Genomic DNA, 20,931 nt, shown 5'->3' with positions numbered 1-20,931 from the left:
GCATTCATGTACTTTGAACTCGTTGAGAAACACTGATTGGCTAATGGCCAACAAGCTGTGTAAACTAATACACTAAAAGTACAGCTATCATGCTTGTAAACAAATTATAGTGTTCAAAACCATATGAATAGATTGCTTTTTATAAATAATGTTTTGTTGCATTTAACTGCAGAAAATGCTGATAACGTAATTTCTTTAGTCGGTGACGTCAGAAGTCAGCATGTGAAAGAAGTGGGAGCTCAGGATGATAGACGAGTTTCCCACTAGTAATGACCAGTTGGAGGGTCGTTAAAGTGGGTTTTTCCCAGTCGTATGTGGTAAATTCACACTTCTCACTTGGTTACAAACGCAGCATAACTTCATTCCACCTGAGCGAGTGATGACACACAAAATACATTTGATGGATCCATGTTGTCTTCTTGTAATGCCTCTTAAGGGGAAAGTAATCCAAAAGTAACTGAAAGTAATCCAATTATGTTACTGAGTTAAGGTAATCCCTAAATTACGTTACTGATTAGAATTTTGGACAGGTAACTAGTAACTGACGGATTACATTTAGAATGTGACCTATTCAATCCTCTGGAAAAGCAGGTGGGCTGGTTCCACTCTTCGGTTATTTTCTGGTGTTTTGTGATGGATAATTGAGTGGGTCGAGCATAACACGTCAACCCTGTAACTCATAGATAGGCTAGAAATGTTTTAACACTTACATTTTTTGGGTGACGCTTGCATTCAATTGCCCCTACCTGTTGTACACAACAAGCTTCCATTCCCCTTGTCACAAGGGGATTCATGGCTGATTTAAGATGAAATCGTTAACCCTGTTACAGTCAACCCTGTTACAGTCAACCCTGTTACTTTATTTGGCACTTAATAGGCACTTACTATAATCATTTTTTTTATTTAACCTTTTGAGATAGGAAAACTTGTTTTTTATTAAGTTGAACATGTGCTCTTTATGACAGAATGTTAAAATTAGTTGAAATCAAACAGGTTATTTTCACCAAGTTAAACAATCTCAAAAGGCACCGAATTGGTGGAACTACCCAGTTGCAGTAAAAGTTACACCACTACAAGGCAAACAAGTAATTGACCACTGAAAACACTACAAATATTTTAATTGAGTTAAACTACCATCAAGCTACTGCAAAATGTAGTTAAATTACTAGTTGAATTACATGTACTGGAACTAATCCCCAGAACTGTGCACATGATATCGTACATGAAAATATCTATGACATTTGTTTTTCATTTTCAAGGCTCCAATCAATATAAAGTTGACATCAGAACTTAATATTTCATGGGCTTTGGCAATGTGTCCCCTTCTCCTATAATACACGATGACTTTGTTAATATCCATAATGTACATGTTATGTGTTCTGAAGGTCAACTATCCAGGCGTGTCTTCTTCAGGCATGACTCCTATCCCGCAGCAGTTTGATAGAGAAGGCCAGGTCCACTGTGTAAGCTAACAGAGTAATGCTGGTCATCACCGCTTCCATGACAACAAGGGTTTGCCCAGTTTTCCTGTCTGTGAAGTCTTGGCCGGACTTTTCTAGCTCCAGCACTCTGGTAAAACACAGTATGGTGGCGACCACATAGAGAAGCACCCCTGTCAGACTGAAGCTTGCCAGCAGGCGGTCAAAGGGCAGAGGGCATCGCCCAGCACAGTCCCCTAGAACCACCATTACTGTACCCAGGGACATTAGGAGACAGAGGGCATACACCGCCCCAGACACCCATAGCTGCCAACCTACAGCTGCCAACCCTACCCCGGTTCCTTTTACCAAAGCTCCACGGACCTGCTCCACCACCAAGACGATCATCTCACATCCTCCCCAGAGCTGGAGCATCTTGAGCAGGCCGGGTACGCTGGCCATGTAGCCGTTCTGGTCCTGGGTCTGGGTGCGGATGAGGTAGGCCTCGGTTGCATAGGCCAGGAAGGTGAGACACGATGCCAAGGAGGCGGCGATAGGACGGGGCCAGACATCTTCATGACCCATGACCGCCCAAGGAAAGGTGACCGAGGCGCTGAAGGTCATGAGGGCGGCGAGCGCCGCCACAGTCACGGTCAGGTTCTTCCAGGAGATGGGGACCAGGCTGTGGAACTGGATGACGTTGATCACGTGGATTAGGAGGGTGAGGATGAAGAAGAGGCACCAGGTGAACATGCAGAGGATCCTGAAGGAGGGCTGGTGGGTGTCAGGGTTCAGCTCCGGGGTAACCAGGGAGGCTACCAGGCTGAAGGTGAGGCAACCGGACAGGAGAGCCCACATACGCACCAGCGACAGAGGGCTGGTTAGATCACTGGCCTCCAGTACAATTACAGGCATGGTGTTGGTTCCCAAACAAAGTCCAAAACGAGAAAGTCCAAAAGGCTGTAGACAGAGATTTATAATGTTGTAACAGGCTTTGCTGTAGAGCAGCAAAGAGGTGTCTTGCTTCCTCTAATACTTCTTTAAACCTCAGTTTGGACAAGCTCAATTTCAAGTTGTAACGTCTATTTCGGTTAAAACAGAAATTTGCTTCCACCATCTGAAAGGATGTCAACAACCTTATCCAGGAGAATGTACTGCACCAGGATAGAGTCAACTCACAAAAACATTTCCCACCAACTGAGAAAAAGAACGCCGTCTTGTTGAGCTCTTTCAGTCAGATGACGAATCCCCTTGTACATTTCTCATTTCTGCTAACTCCAAATCCAGGAAAGAACCCTCCGGAACCAGAATATGGTAGGCCCAAAATGAAAGGCACCAAAAATCACTTAAACTGTCAGTTCAGCGCATGAGCCAACGGTCATCTCCACTCTGTCCTGTACCACCAATACCATTCACAATGCAAACACAATGCAAACCCGATTAAAACCACCACTCTTCTATCTCGTGCTTCCGATACACCAGCCTGGTCTCATAGACTAGACGTATCATAGTAAACATAAAGCCAGGACACTCAAATGAGTATGATATATTATGTTTAGTATGGTTACATAAGGCAAAAAACTAAAGTCAAGGAGGATGGGTGGGCCTTTAACGCAAATCTATAGCAACCCAAAGGTTGCAAGTTCAAATCTCATCATGGACAATTTTAACATTTTAGCTAATTAGCAACCTTCCAACTACTTACTACTTTTTAGCTACTTTGCAACGACTTATAGTGTTAGCTAACCCTTCCCCTAAGCCTAACCCTAAATTGACCCTTTTAGCTAACCCTTTCCCTAACCCTAACCCTTTAACCTAACTCCTATACTTAACCCTAATCCCTAACCCTAACCACTAGCCGAGCAACTAGCCACATAGCTAGAATTCATAACATATAATACGTTTTGCAAATTTGTAACATATTGTACGTTTGCAAATATGTATCTTATAATACAAATTGTAATTCGTAACATATCATACGAAATGGGTGAAGGACATCCACAAATTAATACATACCATACGAAACGTAGCCTATCATACAAAATCCTGGACTTCCTGACGGCCACCCCCAGGTGGTAAGGGTAGGTAACAATACATCCTCCATGCTGATCCTCAACACGGGGGCCCCTCAAGGGTGCATGCTCAGTCCCCTCCTGTACTCCCTGTTCACTCATGACTGCATGGCCAGGCACGACTCCAACACCATCATTAAGTTTGCCGATGACACAACACCGACAACGATGAGACAGCCTATAGTGAGGAGGTCAGAGACCTGGCCGTGTGGTGCCAGGACAACAACCTCTCCCTCAACATGATCAAGTCAAAGGAGATGATTGTGGACTACAGGAAAAGGAGGACCAAGCACGCCCCCATTCTCATCGACAGGGCTGTAGTGGAGCAGATTGAGAGCTTCAAGTTCCTTGGTGTCCACATCACCAACCAACTATCATGGTCCAAGCACACCAAGACAGTCGTGAAGAGGGCATGACAAAACCTATTCCCCATCAGGAGACTCAGATGGGTCCTCAGATCCTCAAAAGGTTCTACAGCTGCACCATCGAGAGCATCCTGACTGGTTGCATCTGCGCCTGGTATGGCAACTGCTCGGCCTCCGACCGCAAGGCACTACAGAGGGTAGTGAGTACAACCCAGTACATCGCTGGGGCCAAGCTTCCTGCCATCCATGACAGGCAGGGTTAGAGGAAGGTCCTAAAATTTGTCAGATTCCAACCACCCTAGTCATGGACTGTTCTGTCTGCTACCACACTGCAAGCAGTACCGGAGCGCCAAGTCTAGGTCCAAAAGGCTTCTTAACAGCTTCTACAGCATAAGACTCCTGAACAGCTAATCAAATGGCTACCCAGACTATTTGCATTACCCCCTCCCCTTTTACACTGCTGCTACTCTCTGTTTATTTTCTATGCATATTCACTTTAACTCTATCTACATGTACATATTACCTCAATTACCCCGACTAACAGGTGCCCTGCACATTGACTTACCGGTACCCCCTGTATATAGCCTCGCTATTGTTATTTTACTGCTGCTGTTTAATTATTTGTTACTTTTATTTTTTACTTAAAACCTATTTTTCTTAAAACTGCATTGTTGGTTAGGCTTGTTTTTCACTGTAAGGTCTACACCTGTTGATTTTGGCGCATGTGACAAATACCATTTTTATTTTAAATGGAGGTTCTTGGATTCACATAGAGAATAATATGAAATGCTCTGAGACCAGGTTGTATACCCCCACCCCTCTCCGCCACCCTACCCGCTATCTCCGCCCACCTCTTCACTTCACTGGCTACACTTCCTGTTATGGTTGCAGCACTCTCAGTCTCATAGTGTAGGTAGCTGCAGGTGACCACAATAACGCTGTCGCAAAACATCATTATCTTTCTCCCTGACACAGTTCACATGACATGTTGTTCCCTTTTCTAAAATGATGGCGAACAATTCGTTTCTGGTTACTGTAAATAATGTGGTACACACATATGCACACATGCACGCAAACACACACAATCCCTTTGGCCCCGTTTATGGAGGCATAAATATGGTCAGTGTGAACTGAATGTTGTTTAAATGGTGTTTGATTATATTTATTATAAATCAGGTCTGGATTTACAGCTGGGTACTCCTAAAGCAAGCCAAGGCCCATTGACAATTGGAGGGTGTCGTAGATCATTTGACTGAAGTGCTTTTCAGAGGAGCTATATGTGGAACATTTGATTCTACACAGTCCTCGGGGGAGTGGTACCGGAGGTGGAGAAGAATAACTTAGTTGCTCTTTCATTTGACAACACTTGTGTGTGTGCTTGAGGTGTGCAGATAAATGTGTGTGTGTGTGTGTGTGTGTGTGTGTGTGTGTGTGTGTGTGTGTGTGTGTGTGTGTGTGTGTGTGTGTGTGTGTGTGTGTGTGTGTGTGTGTGTGTGTGTGTGTGTGTGTACAAACGGTATATAATGTGTTTTTCTGCCTATGCATGTGTTTATTTGGGTGTTTGTGAGTAAGTGGGTCTGAGTGTGTTTGTAAGTTTATGTGTATGTGTTTGTTAGTGTGTGTGTACATTTGTTTATTTGTCTGTGTGTGCCTCCGTGAATTCCGTTCATGATGTATGCGTGCGTATTAGACATGTTCCGTTTTTAAGAAGACTAGCTATTTGACTAAATAAATGATAGAATAACACCATTTTACCAATCTAGAGTCAGAACACATCATCAAATACATTAAGAAATGTATTAGGATAATCAGACGAATTACAGTCATCACTGAACAACGATGTGACATCATTGACTTTTTGTTGTTGCTTGGGTGCCATTACTGCTGTCTAGACTAGCCTAAACCATACTTAGAGGGAGATGGCAAAGACATGTGTTCTGATTGGGCCATCTCTAATTGTTCAGGCTTGTGATTGTACTGCAGATAGAACCTTACAGTGCCAAGTTCAAATGACTTCATGCAGATCTTTCTAGTTTTGCATTTTAAAATGTACTTTCTAAAAAATAGAACTTCACAGACATAAGAAGAACCATATAAAGATCTATGAAATGTGACTAACTCATTTTTGACAAAAATGTCAGATGGAACCTTATAGTCCCAAGCATTCGATTTGTAGTTGAACAAGTCATTGCAGGTATAGATTTTTTTTACTTGACTTGAGACTTGACTTGGAAAAACGTGTGACTCGACTCAACTTAGAATGCACGACTTGGACTTAAGTCGAGTCTCGACCCGTTCTACTTGGGATTCGACTCGAGACTCGAACCTTTGTGACTTGAGACTTGCTTGTGACAGGAATAATAGTGAATTGGTCCCACCTCTGGTGTACTCTGTGTATGATGTGTCTGTGTATGTGTGTGCGTGTGCGTCCGTTTGTTTATGCGTGTGTGTGTGTGTGTGTCTTTGTACACAAACACAAAGAGTCTTGTCACGATCCGACACAGTCACTTCAGTTGTTGAACCTGCTTTCTGTGTTATATATAGACACGGGATACATCAATTCCCATGTGTTCACACTGCTCAAGTTCAAAAACGGCCTTCTGACAAGAGAAGACACACGCCACAAAGACACACAATAGCAGATATACAACAGAAACACCTACCGATGCCAATGCAAGGTAGCTCGCTGTTTGGAAGTAATGTATGAGGCTTTAGCACTTCGAGGTTGGGGATGAATTTATAAAATTAGAATTAGTTGAGTTGGAATTTCATTTCAAAGTAGAAATTGTCCATTGATTCCAATGAGTTTTATTTGGAATTTACACGTTAATGCATTTCTTAAACTGACTGTGTAGTGATGGAGCTTGCCTCATTCTATGTACGATGGAGTCGAATATCTCAGGAGGAATCGTTATCAGTTTTGGTTTTAAGAAACTTTGTTGAAAAAGGTGCATCTGTTGTATGACTGATCTTCAATATCTACAATGCTAAAAGTGGTCTATCTTACCTGCTATCTGTGTATAAGGAGGTAATTTGAGTAACAGTGCCACAATGTGGTAGATATATGAATTACACTGGCTCTCGAAAACAGCCAGACCTCGTACGAATTTGAATCAATATTTCATACACATCATAATAACATCACATCACGTAAATGTTTTAAAATTCAAAGAAAAATACTGATTGGAATAGGTAACCAATGAATACAGACAATGACTATAGGCATTAGACAACAGTGAATAAACTGGGTTTACAAAGTGTAAAGATGAACTGTGGCTTTCTGCAACTGAATGTAAGACACAACCAAAGGACTGAGAGTAGATCGTATCCTTTATGTGGCTTTCAGATGAGTCATGTAGAACTGTTTCTCATGCTGTGCAAGTTTCTGCACTGCAGTTCTCAGTGCCATGTATCCTTTACCGCTATGCATTATAAGGAGTCATAGACACTGACTGATCTATATCATAAACTATCTACTATTGCCAGGACCATGTGATCTGACCAGGAAAAACTCAGGGCCCTAATTATTGAGTACGTATATCTACGGCCGTAGATGGTATAACACAGCAACGAACAAGGGCACCACTGATTACCCACAAGGACACAGCCACCTCACAGAAAGAGGAGGAATTGTCCCCCACTAGCCTAACACAAAAAAAAGAGATGAGCAACTATTTCATTTTGGAGAGAGAGGGGGAAAGAGAGAAGAAGGGAGGAAAGAAGGGAGGGTGGGGGAAAGAAAGGGAAAGAAAAGCAGAGGAGAGTGAATAATTGATGTGGCCCCGGTCCCGGTGCTGGTTCCAGCGGCTCCCTCTATCGCACAAAGACATTTAGCAATGATTCAGATCAAAGCGCCACAGACTCCCGCTGCTAAGCTGAAAGGCGAAGCCCGCCGATTGCCTTCTCCCCAGCACTAATAATATCGTCTTTATGCAGTTAATAAACTGCACACTTCAGTCAAACTATATCATTACGGCCGACTTAGGAACTAATCATTTAAAAGCAGAGAATCGCCTCTGTTCTCCGCTTTAAACCAAACAACATTGTATTGCATGCTGGGGCTGGGAGCAGGCATGTGTGAGTGTGTGTGTGTTTTTGGAAGGGGACATCAAAGCTTTGTCACAGTGTACAGTGAGCGCGTCAGGCAGGCTTGTAAACACACTGTCTACTTCGGTCGATATGGACATGAAGAACACAGGGCAGCATCAGGTTTGGTCATAACCTCCCGCACACACACTCGCACGCAAGCGCACACACAACATGCACACACACGTAAATGCACACACATGCACATACGACACACACACACGCATTACACACACACGTGAACCCAAACACGCGTGCACGTGCACACGTACACACACAAATGCAGGCACGCACACATACACACACACCATAGGAGGTTGGTGGCACCTTAATTTGGGAGGACAGGCTCATGGCAATAGCTGGAGTGGAATAGGTGGAATGGTATCAAATACATCAAACGCATAGCCCGGGAGTACAATAGAATAGGGGATGTCATTGTAACTGAACATTCATGTGGTGCTCATCCCAAAACAGCCACTAGCTTCTACCCCTTACCCCTACTCTCATGCACTTGTGGAGACCTGAGAGGTTGGATAAGGAATATGGTAAATGCTTCGTCATGACCTACAAATGCTGAGGGGGTAGGGGAGGGGTTGATATGGATTGGGCATTCTTCCGCATACAGTCCTCCAGTCTATAGAGAGCGCCCTCTAACTGAAGAGAGCAACTAACGTTGTCTTTTTAATCAGAACATTGTTAGTTGAATCAAGCAATTCAGCTCTTATCTGCTGGTACTATGGAATGAATCCAATGATACATACAACTATATTCTCTCTCATTAGATATAATATGTTTAGCCAGTTGGAATACAAAACTAGTTCTATTCACACAATAGCACAATGAAACACAATAACTACAAACTATACTAGGTGTGCTTCATGTCACCACCTCAGGGTCATATAATGACAGTTGATCTGCTTGAGATGTTACAGAAATGTTCTTAAGATAACCATTTATGACTTTAAAGGTGATATCCCCTTTTTCGCTTTAGATCGAAAAGGGGATATTTGAGCAATCGTCAGTTAGGCAGCAGGCTCCTATAGCCGTGTTGCGGGGACACTGTTTCTATGTAATAGAGACATACTGTAAAGGTTTAAGTCTCTGGTTTCGTATCAGTGATGTGGCGTCAAGTTGTGGTTACAGAATGGTTGAATGGCACTGTTCTCAGGGTAGCCCAAGTTGAAAAACAGGTAGGGCCAAAAAAGTATGTTTACAGGATTGACTGACACCAGAACAGTCTCCCCTGCACTTGAAAACAGGATGATACTGCAGCTGTATCAGATGGCCCAAACATTACTAGAGTTACCCACTCAATCCTGGGTTATGTGGCTTCGCTCACCTCACTTCTGGTCAGTGCCTTATAAGAGACCAGACTACCTGGGATGAGATATTCAATTCAATTTACATGGTATTGGTAATCCCTGTATATAGCTTCATTCTTGTGTGTTTCATTTGTCTTGTATTTTATCTTCTTGTTTAACTCTGCATCGTTGGGAAAGAGCTTGTATGTTTCGCGCTAAGGTCGACACCAATTGTATTCGGCGCATGTGACAAATACAATTTGATTTGATTTTAATTCAATTCGGCACCACAAAGTATCAAAGCTTCTAAAGTAATAGTACCTGCACAAGCTGGCGCCATTGATTATTCAGCAATAGCTGACGTTGACTGCATTGATATCAGAGGAGTAATAGACAGACGAACATCATTTGAGAACCTCAAAAATATAGTCCAGAAGAAGATAGGAAGCTCAGGATCAGTTGAGAAAGTTTGTCGACCATAACTATGAAGAAAGTTGTCATCGATGACCTGATTTCTCATGACGATACCTAGACGATCATGATCAAATGCCGCCTACACTGGGTGAAATGTGACAAGACTAAAATGAGAGAAAGGTGACGATAACCTATTTCAAAAACCCACAAACTGTCCTGTCGGTTGCAATAGGCATAGTGCTGCTATCCAATGGGTTTAAAGCTTGTCTGTTATCTCGCCACTAGAAAGAAAAACATGCTTATCATGTAAGACCCTCAAAAAGAAAGGTTCAAATGCTGTACTGCTTTATTTATTTCACTTTTAACTAACATTTTTTCTTCATTGTGCCAGAAATTGGTCTTAATTTTGCTGCCTAGCTATACAGTATGTAAAGTTCAAAAACCACACTACACATAGAAGTCCTTAGACGTGCAGGGAGGTGTCGAGAGGGACTGGTAGAACACACAGCAGTCCTAAGCTGAGAGCCACAAGTCTGTAGAGCCTTCTACCTTTAGGACCTGAGGAACAACACACACATTACTCTGCTGTGCCCCAAATGGCACCATATTCCCAACGGCTCTGGTCAAAAGTAGTGCAGTACATAGGGAATAGTGTGCCAATTTGAGGCACAGCCCCTGCACCACTGAACATGGTTGGACTACAGTTACTGACTTCAAAAACTGTCTGCTTACCCAGATTAAGCTGAGTCCACTAAAAACAACACCAGTGTATTGGATATTTCAACCTAACGTACAGAAATGTTTATAGTACAATCTTCTCTCGTACCAGATTTTTGGACCACATGTAGGTTTTTTGTCATGTTGGACTTCGTATTGACATACGTTGCCGAATCCTCAGAAAGGTTTGTTTCAATCTCATAGATTTCAGAATGATTTAAGCACTGACAAACACTGCCATCTCTGTTAACTTGGTTGTGTGAATGTGTTACAGTTTTTCTCTACACTGATGTACAGCTCTGTGTGTGCTTTTTAACCCATCTAAAGACAGGAAACTGTCATATCAGACAGGAGAAGAAGTAAGGGGACGTGAGTGACTGTCGTGCAAACTAGATATTTAATCACTATGGGCAAACTAGGGCCCACAGGGCACTGGTCAAAACTATGTAAGGATTAGGATGCCATTTGGGACTGACACATTGACTAGTGAAGTCATCACCAGTGATGTATTGAGCACCACGTGGACGAGGTGATGGAGAACTTGTGCTTCGTTCTATAGCTAGAGGACTCCTGGTATCACCAGGAGTAATAAGTATCATTTTTGTCTTTATTTGTTGTCTAGTACTGTCTTTTTGCTAGCTAGGACCATCTACTTTAAGTATTGCCTGTCTTCCCATTAGCCTACTTGGTTTGTGAACTGTTGACTGCTCATCATTTGCAGATGATTGTTGACACATCAACCAGGATTAATGGGGCAGGGCAATTTGTAACTTGTTTCGATAATCAGTGGCTGTATTGGAGGGGGAGTGGTTTCTCCTCTCCTAGGCAATCAGCAATTAGTAGAATGTGGCGTGATCTTCACCTCTGCTAGGCAATTAGTGTTAGTACTTCAGTCTCCCCTGGTTTCTCAGCAGCAGCTGTAAGTGGAGGTCGTGTCAGTCTCGTCGGCAAAACGAATGCAAGACCATCGCCGAAACAAAGCTCCAAACCACTCTTTCACCGGAGTATCTTACCTAGTTATTTTCTGACGATATCATTACTCTTTTGTAGCTTTGGCAACTCTGTGTTGATTTTCCAGTAGGCTTTACAGACGCTCCCCACCCCTTGGCTGCAACCCTTCTAATTTAGTGTACCCTGCACGCACAACTCATGTGGAATTCCGGGTCTCCGGCAGCGTTTTGAATTGGCGATCTGCGATCAGCCTGTGCTGCCCTTCAGTCCCTGGACTTTTTGGCCCTGAAGGAAACATGGATCACTACAGAGAACACTGATATTCCAGCTGCTCTCTTCGTTGGATTATGTTTTCTCTCATAGTCCAAGAGCATCTGGTCATTGTGGTGGTGGCACAGGGCTACTCATTTCTTGTAACTGGAGATTTTTTCTTCTTATCTCTCCCTCTCTCACCTGTCCATCTCATTTGAATTTCGTGCTGTCACATGTCCACTCAAACGTAACATTGTTGTCATCTATCACCCACCAGGCATCCTTGGAGAGCTCATTTCCTGATGGCTCTTCGTACTTGGCGACTTCCTGACATCTGCCTTCGATTCATTTATTTCCAACTCTCCTTGCCTCTGGACCTCCCACTTTCCCAATCCCCTACTACTCAGAAGGCAGGCAATACACTTGACCTCATCTTTACTAGAGGCTGCTCGCCTACTAATCTCACTGCAACCCCCCTCCAGGTCTCTGTTCGCCTACTAATCTCACTGCAACCCCCCTCCAGGTCTCTGTTCTCCTACTAATCTCACTGCAACCCCCCTCCAGGTCTCTGATCACTACTTTGTTTCCTTTTCTCTCCCTTTCCTCCAACCCTAACCACAGCCCCTACCCAGATGGTCATTGGCCATCGCAAGCTTTGTTCTCTCTCTCCCACTACTTTCTCCTCTTCTATCCTATCATCTCTCCCTTCTGCTAAATCCATCTTCCTTTCTGATTCTTCGTCCCTGGTTCCACTCACACAGACCTACCCTACGCCTTCTCCCCTCTTTGGCTCTCCGCACTGCCAAAGCTGACTCTCTCGCCACTGTTCTCATCCTCCTAGATCTATCCCCTGCATTCGACACCGTGAACCATCAGATCCTCCTCCCCAGCCTTTTAGGGCTGGGCGTCTCAGGCTCTGCACACTCTTGGATTGCAAACTGCACACTTCTCTCCTACCAGGTGACGTGGAGAGGCTCTGTCTACACCACATACTCTCACTACTGGTGTCCCCCAGGGCTCGGTTCTTGGCCCTCTCCTCTTCTCTCTATACACCAAGTCACTCAGCTATGTCGTATCCTCACATTATCTCTTATCATTGCTGTCTGGAAGACGCTCCACTACTTTTCTCCTTCCACCTCCCATTCTGACACCCAGGTGGCGACATGCATCTCTGTGTGCCTGGCAGTTATCTCAGCTTGGATGTCGGCCCACCACCTCAAGCTCAACCTCGACAAGACAGCACTGCTTCTCATACCAGGGAAGGCCTGCCCGCTCAAATTCTTCTCCATCACGGTTGACAACTCCAGAGTCGTCCTACCAGAGTGCAAAGTACATTGATGTGACCCTGGACAACACCCTGTCATTCTCTGCAAACATCAAATCAGTGACTCGCTCCTGCAGATTCATGCTCTACAACATCCGTAGTGTACAACACTACCTCACAAAGGAAGCAGCGCAGGTCCTAATCCAGACACTTGTCATTTCCCGTCTGGACTACAGCAACTCACTGTTGGCCGGGCTCCCTCTTTGTGCAATCAAACCCCAGCAACGTACGCAGAACGCTGCAGCCTGCCTGGTTTTAAACCTTCCCATGGCACCCTGCTTCTCTGCACACTCCACTGGCTTCCAGTTGACGCTCACATCCACTACAAGACCATGGTGCTTGCCTACGGAGCAGCAAGAGGAACTATCCCCTCCCTCCCTTCAAGCTATGCTCAAACCCTACACCCCAACCCAAGCACTCTGTTCTGCCCCCCCGTGATATGCGGTTGTCCCACCTACCTATCATAAGAGGAATGCACTGTAAATTGCTCCGGATAAGAGTGTCTGCTAAATGATTAAAATGAGAACAAGAGGATAAGAAGCAATGCTCTTTAGTTTATGGAGAGTGTTACACTGTCGGAGAGGGAGGAACACAGTAGTGCGCAGTCTTCACACAGACTACTAGCGTACAGTGATGCGCTCATCTCAGTCACAGCCACATTATGGTAGGGACATATAGTAAATTTCTAGCTTGGGTACCAGCCTGCTTGTGCTAACATTCCACTCATTGTAATGCCAAACTTAGCATACATGTTGGCATATGACACAGAGTAGTACTGAAATGTTAGCACATAACAGGTCTGGATTTCAGGCAAGTTAGCTACAGGATCTTAGTTTGACCTGCATTGTCCCAGCAAAATTATCCGGCAGAAACAGGCTTTGCACTTTGAGTCCATAATGATGCTTGATAGATGGTTGGGCTATTAACTGGCCAAAAGTAGTCGACATGAAAAGCCAGTACTGTTAACATCACTGTGTTAGTGTGGGTTCAGTGAATTCATGTACATCACAAAGCTCATTGGCATTTCCTGTGGTGCAGGAAAAACCTCAGCATCAAAAGAGTGATCAAATGAAGCTCCTACATACGTACACTTGTGTTCTCTGAATTGTGATAGACGTTATTCAAATTCTGAGTTGCGTCTAGCTACACAATGTCAAGAATCTATTGAATTCTACTGTAGCTACAGCACAGTAATAACAACAATGTAGCCTATTGTAGCTTGCCGAGACTGTCATATTTCTGTGGCCATAGAATGTACTGATCGACTGTAACGACAAACAGCACAGTTACAGAGCTGACCCAAGATCTGTTTCTAAGGTTAACATCACCCTTAAGTATTACCACCAGGCCAGGCCAGGGTAGGTCCCATGGTATCCATATCCACGTTGGCAGCACAATAAAGTCCAATAGGATCTCTCTCCAACACCCGCTCTCTTGTTGGACCAGCAGCCAGACTGCTCTGCCAGATAGCCTCTATTATTCAGTCTGGGCCCACAAAAAAGGTAAGCTAGTTTTTCAGTTTGACAATCCCACGCTGCCACGGCTTATCCACACCCCATTCCTTTCTCGTTCCCCCTGTTCTCCTGAAAGATTGACACAGAGATTGGGGGGGGGGGGGGTTGCCTCATGGTAGGTTGCTGTTTTATATGAAACGTATGAGGGAAGAAAGGAGAGAAGGGGGAGAGAATGAAAGAAAGGGAGACTTGGGTCTTGGTGAGGGTTGGTGTGTAGAGCCAGGAGCCACTTGAGAAGCAGTGGGTCTTAGATTGGACGGGTTTGTTTGGAGAAGCCCTCTCCAGCCAAATGCGGGATTACCCAAATGCAGGTTCCCATGAAACACCACCACATCAATCATAAAGGGGTTACACACATGCATGCACAGACACGCAAATGTGCAAGCAAACACGCATGAACACACACACACACACATGCATGCACATACAGTGCCTTTGGAAAGTATTCCGATCATTTGCTTTTTCCACATTTTGTTAGGTTAAAGACTTATTCTAAAATTAATTAAATGCTTTTTTCCCCTCATCAATCTACACACAATACCCCATAATGACAAAGCAAAAACAGGTTTTAGACATGTTTGATAATTTATTAAAGATGAACTGAAATCATATTTACATAAATATTCCGACCCTTTACTAAGTGCTTGGTTGAAGCACCTTTAGCAGCGATTACAGCCCAGAGTCTTCTTGGGTATGACGCTACAAGCTTGGCACACCTGTATTTGGGGAGTTTCTCCCATTCTTCTCTGCAGATCCTCTCAAGCTCTGTCAGGTAGGATGGGGAGCGTTGCTGCAGAGCTATTTTCAGGTCTCTCCAGAGATGTTCGATCGGGTTCAAGTCTAGGCTCTTGCTGGGCCACTCAAGGACATTCAGAGACTTGTCCCGAAGCCACTCCTGCGTTGTCTTGGCTGTGTGCTTAGGGTCGTTGTCCTGTTGGAAGGTGAACCTTAATTAAGGGTCTCTGTATTTTGTTCTGTTCACCTTTGCCTCGATCCTGACTAGTCTCCCAGTCCCTGCCACTGAAAAACATCCCCACAGCATGATGCTGCCACCACCATGCTTCACCGTAGTGATAGTGCCAGGTTTCCTCCAGATGTGATGTTTAGCATTCAGGCCAAAGAGCTCAATCTTGGTTTCATCAGACCAGAGAATCTTGTTTCTCGTGGTCTGAGAGTCTTTGCCTTTTGGCAAACTCCAAACAGGCTGTCGTGCCTTTTACTGAGGAGTGGCTTATGTCTGGCCACTCTATCCATAAAGGCCTGATTGGTGGAGTGCTGCAGAGATGGTTGTCCTTCTGGAAGGTTCTCCCATCTCCACAGATGAACTCTAGAGGTCTGTCAGAGTGACCATTGGGTTCTTGGTCACCGTGCGGCCAGCTCTAGGAAGAGTCTTGGTGGTTCCAAACTTCTTCCATTTAAGACTGTTTTTGGGGACCTTCAATGCTGCAGAATGTGTTTAGTACAATCCCCGAGATCTGTGCCTCGACACAATCCTGTCTCGGAGCTCTAACAACAATTCCTTCGACCTCATGGCCTGGTTTTTGCTCTGACATGCACTGTCAAATGTTGGACCTTATATAGACAGGTGTGTGCCTTTCCAAATCATGTCCAATCAATTGAATTGACCACAGGTGGACTCCAATGAAGTTGTAGAAACATCTCAAGGATGATCAATGGAAACAGGATGCACTTGAGCTCAATTTCAAGTCTCATAGCAAAGGGTCTGAATACTTATGTAAATGTTTTTTTTTCTTCTAAAAACCTGTTTTCACTTTGTCATTATGGGGTATTGTGGTAATATTGCTGAGTATTTCTATTTATTTAATCCATTTTAGAATAAGGCTGTAACGTAACAAAATGTGGAAACAGTCAAGGGGTCTGAATACTTTCCGAAGGCACTGTATCCACGTACACATACGCACATGCACGTACATGTACGTACAAACACATGTACACATGTACACACAAACCTCAACACTCTCTGACCATTTGTAATGAAGAAAGGAGAACACTTTCCCGGACCCCTTTCTCTCACCACGTTCACTCTGAGGAGAAACAGTTTCCCAGAATGGTAGGAAGGAGGGACATAATGTATTGTAGAAGCCTGGTGCTGGTGTAAAGGGAGGAAGGCACATAGACACCTCAAATATTTAACAGGCCCAATATATTGCACGAGTGAGGGAAGTTGCTTGGATGTGTAGATAGGCTGTTCAGTGCACAGGCCTGGCCCCTTTCTGCTTGCGTGCCATCTTGTGGTGATGGTAGTCCCCCCTGGTGAAATCGCTGTGGGACTAGCTGCCGTGACACATTTGCCATGCCGATCCGGCCCATCCTCGTTTCCCTTTGATCTCCCTATGCCACCCTAGTGGCAGATTGGACAACTAGAACAACTGTTAGCCCCTTGTCCTCACCTCACTGTCCACTCGACAGACAGCAGAGCTAGCCTAGCCTACATAGCATACACATCCATCCTCAACATCATGAGCACTGCTAAAGTCAGGAGGCCTCAGAGGCAGCTGTCAAATGAACTAGATTCCAATGCTAGGTCCAAGGTCGCTCCCACGCTAGACGGTAACTCCGTCGAGCTCACTGTTTAGCTTGGTTTGTCTCTTTGAATTTGAAGATCACTTAAAAGGATAGTTTGTGAGAGGCCCAGTTGAGCTAGCCTCAGCATGGGGTGTAGCCTGCGGTTGTCACCTGTCATGAGACAACTCACCAAGAGAAGACAAGGGGACTGATGGACTAGGGGATCCTCAAAGTTCCTCATTTTACCTTTTACATTTTAGTAATTTAGCAGACTTACAGAATTAAGGTTAAGTGCCTTGTTCAAGGGCACATCGAGAGATTTTCACCTAATCCGCTCGGGGCTTGGAACCATCGACCTTTCGGAGCAGACAACATTCTCTTATGAACATGCACTCAGGCACATACACACGTGTGCCACACACGCACACAGTCTGGAGCAGACTAACACACTCACTCACACCTGGAGAAGATTAGGTTATTTCAGTACAGGGCATCAACCTCCATATCTCCCGTTACTAGCAGTGGTGTAAAGTACTTAAGTAAAAATACATTAAAAATACATTAAAAATACATTTTTTTGTTGGTAGCTGTACTTTACTTTACTATTCATATTTTTGACAACTTTTACTTCCCTACATTCCTAAAGAAAATAAAGTACTTTTTACGCCATACATTTTCCCTGACACCTAAAAGTACATTTTGACAAGAAAATGGTCCGATTGACTCACCTATCAAGAGAACATCCTGTTCATCCCTCTGCCTCTGATCTGGCCGACTCATTAAACACAAATGCTTCATTTGTAAATTGTGTCGGAGTGTTGGAGTGTGCCCTTCACTATCTGTAAATAAAAAAATGAAAATAAAATGGTCCCACCTGGTTTGCTTAATATAAGGAATTTGAAATGATTTATACTTTTTCTTTTGATACTGAAATATATTTTAGCAATTCGGTTTACTTTTGATACTTAACTAAATGTAAAACCAAATACTTATAGACTTTCACTCAAGTAATATTTTACTGGGTGACTTTCACTTTTGCTTGAGTAATTTTCTATTAAGGTATCTTTACTTTTATTCAATAATGACAATTGGGTACTTTTTCCACCACTGAACAGGGCCCTGATCTCTGCCTTTCTACCTCTTTCTCTTTCTTTCTCTCCTTCAAACTCACTCTTTACATCTGGTCCTCTCACTTCCAATTTTTAATTACAAAATTAGCTAGTGACACTTTCTCAAATTTGGACATCAAGGTTCAGAAATACAGCTGATTTTCATTCTTATCCTCCAATCAGGGACTGATTCAGACCTAGGAGTCCAATCATTAATTAGTCAATTACCTACCATGGAATAAATAAAACCAGCACTACTCTGGACCTCCAGGCTCAAATTTAAATTGCCCCTGTATCAAGAAAACTAGTCAACAGTACAATCCATCCCTTTTTATATGAATTGCATCTTCATGGTGTAATATAATGTATTAGTGTACAGGCCTACTGAACTGCCAGTTTTGAAGGCCTATACACTATTTGTGTGTATAGGTGTACATATATCTGTAGGCAAGGGCATAGCCTAAGTGTGAGTTCGAGACAAAGCAAGTCAGAGATAGACAGAGAAGACGGCCACACACACAACTATGCTTTGTGGTTTGCAACAGATGTTTGTGTGGCATGTGTGAAAGGTAACATTCATTAGCTCTCAAGGCCATTTCTATGCGTCTCCAAAAGTGAAGTTTGTGTGGAGAGCAGAGGGTAGCTGGGGGTTAGCCATAAGCAAATTCAGAGATTCATGTTGATTCTAATTACAGGCAAAGGGAGGTAGGCGTTGTATTATTAAAAGCACTAAAACACATTGGGGCTCCATTTCAGGCACAAGTTCTCTTTCTTTCTCGCCCTCCCTCCACGTCCCTCCATCCCCTCCTCCCGAGCTCGCATTAATCCAGAGGCGGAATTTTTCCCGACAAGTGATCAAAGAGCAGTCGTGCGTCGCCAGGTGCGGCTGCGGCAGCTTCAACCGCCAACAACGACAAATCCTCTTTTTTTCTATTTTTTTTTTCTTCTTCACTGAAAAGAGAGAGAGAGAAAAACAAGGCTTGGGCGAACTGCTGTTGTATCTGAGGGAGAGAGAAATACTTATATTCCCATTATTTCTGAAGGCCTTTTCTTCTCTCGTTTGGAAGGTAGCAGGGAGGGCGAGATCTAGTGAGTGTGACGGTGAATCGGTGGAGCTGTGTCCCCCGTGTGTGCCGTCCCCTAGTGCGCCACGGCGGTTTCAGATGTTTCTCTCTGCAAACTACAGCAACACACAAGACACGCGACCAGCGAGCGAACAGAGAGAGGACAACGCGGCAGGGATTAGGCTTTATTAAGTCTCAATCATGAAGGATGGGCACGACAACAGTCACAAAACACACAACAACACACTGCTACATACACTGTGTGTGTCTTGCTGGGCCGGAGAGTGAAGGGATGAGACACAAAGCATATCTTTCAATCTATAGGCTGTCCTCTGAAGGAGGGGGTGTATGGGGGAAGCTGTAATTACTATCTCAATCCCAAAGTGTTTACAGTGCAGAACTGTTTGGAGAGTATCACCTCACAATACGCACATGATGATATCCAGCCCTAGGGGGTGAGCGAGATGTTATTGAAATGGAGGGATTGGACAGACTTAGCATCCTCCCACTCTCTAATATGACTGACAGTTTAGGAGATGGGGAGTGCATTATGCACAAGGGTTTTGTTGGCACGCACAAACGCAATAAGAGGCCAAAGGTAAACATAACAATTGGTAGATCTAATTCTGTTCAAAGATGGCTGTAGAAAACGGATGAGTCTTGGGACAAGCTCTAGGCCCTGAATATGTTCTATGTGGCTGGCTATTGTGTTTCTTTGTCACCATCTTCGATCCTGATTTGAACCCAGAAACAAAATGGCCGCCTTTTGAGTGAGTCGGCTTTAAAGCCTCATTATCAAACAGACACTTCCATTAACCTAACTTGACGCCTTTTTTTCCTCTCCTGAACTGTGATTGGTGATGGTTTAACTGCTAATACTAATGTTAGGTTTGAGACACTTTATTCCCCTGAATTAATCATCAACACTTCCTTCTAACAGAAGATTCACCAAAATGGCTTTGTAATACTTAATTCTATGAAGCTCTAAAATGACGCACTAGCCCTCTGTTGTCAAGTAGTGAAGCATATGAAATCCACATTCTCCAAATGCCATCACTTTCAAAAATCCTTTGAAGTTTGTGACATTTGTTTCACTTTGAAGCATCATATTTGTAGACAGACACACAGACATTTCTGTCATGATGCCTTTTTTTTCACAAGACTACAAATCTTCACTCAATGTCCATCCAGTAAGCATCAATCTGTATCCTACACCCAGTCAACAGCATGAAACATAATGCTGTAAGTTTCCTTACAGCATTGTTGCGGTGCAGAACTCCATGGTGTGCGAATGAGCTCACTAGAAATCAGAAATGTCCATTCGTGTATGCATGTGTTCACTGTATGTGTGTGTGTGTGTTGGGGCCATGTTCACAGCCGGTGGCCCTTGTGGTTGTCACAGTAGCTTTATCTATGCATTGTAGAGGGGTTGGAGGGGAGAGAAGGGGCCCTGACAAGTGGATATCAGGTCCAGAAGCGTGTGAACCACGGTCGCGATCCAGCTGTCTCCACCACACCCCAATCTCCCCCTCTATATACCCCCTATATCTCTCCACCCTTCCAGCCCTCCCCCCAATCCTCCTTCAGCCACTGCTGCCTCCAGCTGGAAGCTTTGAACCCCCTTCACCCCTCCCCTCCACACCTCCTCCCTCTCTTCTTCCACATAAGTCCAGAGATTGGGGAGGAAGAATAAATAGATGTCACGGCATCCCCTCGTCTTTCATGGCGGAGACGGGGGGTCAGGGGTCAGACTGTGTCAGGCGGGTTAGAGTGACGTTTTTGTCTCGGCCGACAGTCAGACAGGTCATCCAGGCCATC

The 20,931-nt window shown here is 44.2% G+C and overlaps 1 protein-coding gene across 1 annotated transcript; it reads right to left on the bottom strand.

Moving 5' to 3' along the window:
- Positions 1-1,409: 1,409 nt before the first annotated feature.
- On the bottom strand, positions 1,410-2,333 carry LOC106588440 (myeloid-associated differentiation marker homolog). The gene has a single exon (XM_014177448.2). It carries the CDS (start codon positions 2,331-2,333, stop codon positions 1,410-1,412), a length of 924 nt encoding a protein of 307 aa, XP_014032923.1.
- Between the last annotated feature and the right edge of the window lie 18,598 nt (positions 2,334-20,931).

This window comes from Salmo salar, chromosome 02, assembly GCF_965601325.2.
Source record: "Salmo salar chromosome 02, fSalSal1, whole genome shotgun sequence".
In the NCBI taxonomy this organism is placed as follows: domain Eukaryota; kingdom Metazoa; phylum Chordata; class Actinopteri; order Salmoniformes; family Salmonidae; genus Salmo; species Salmo salar.
This window is presented reverse-complemented; position numbering and strand designations above follow the sequence as displayed.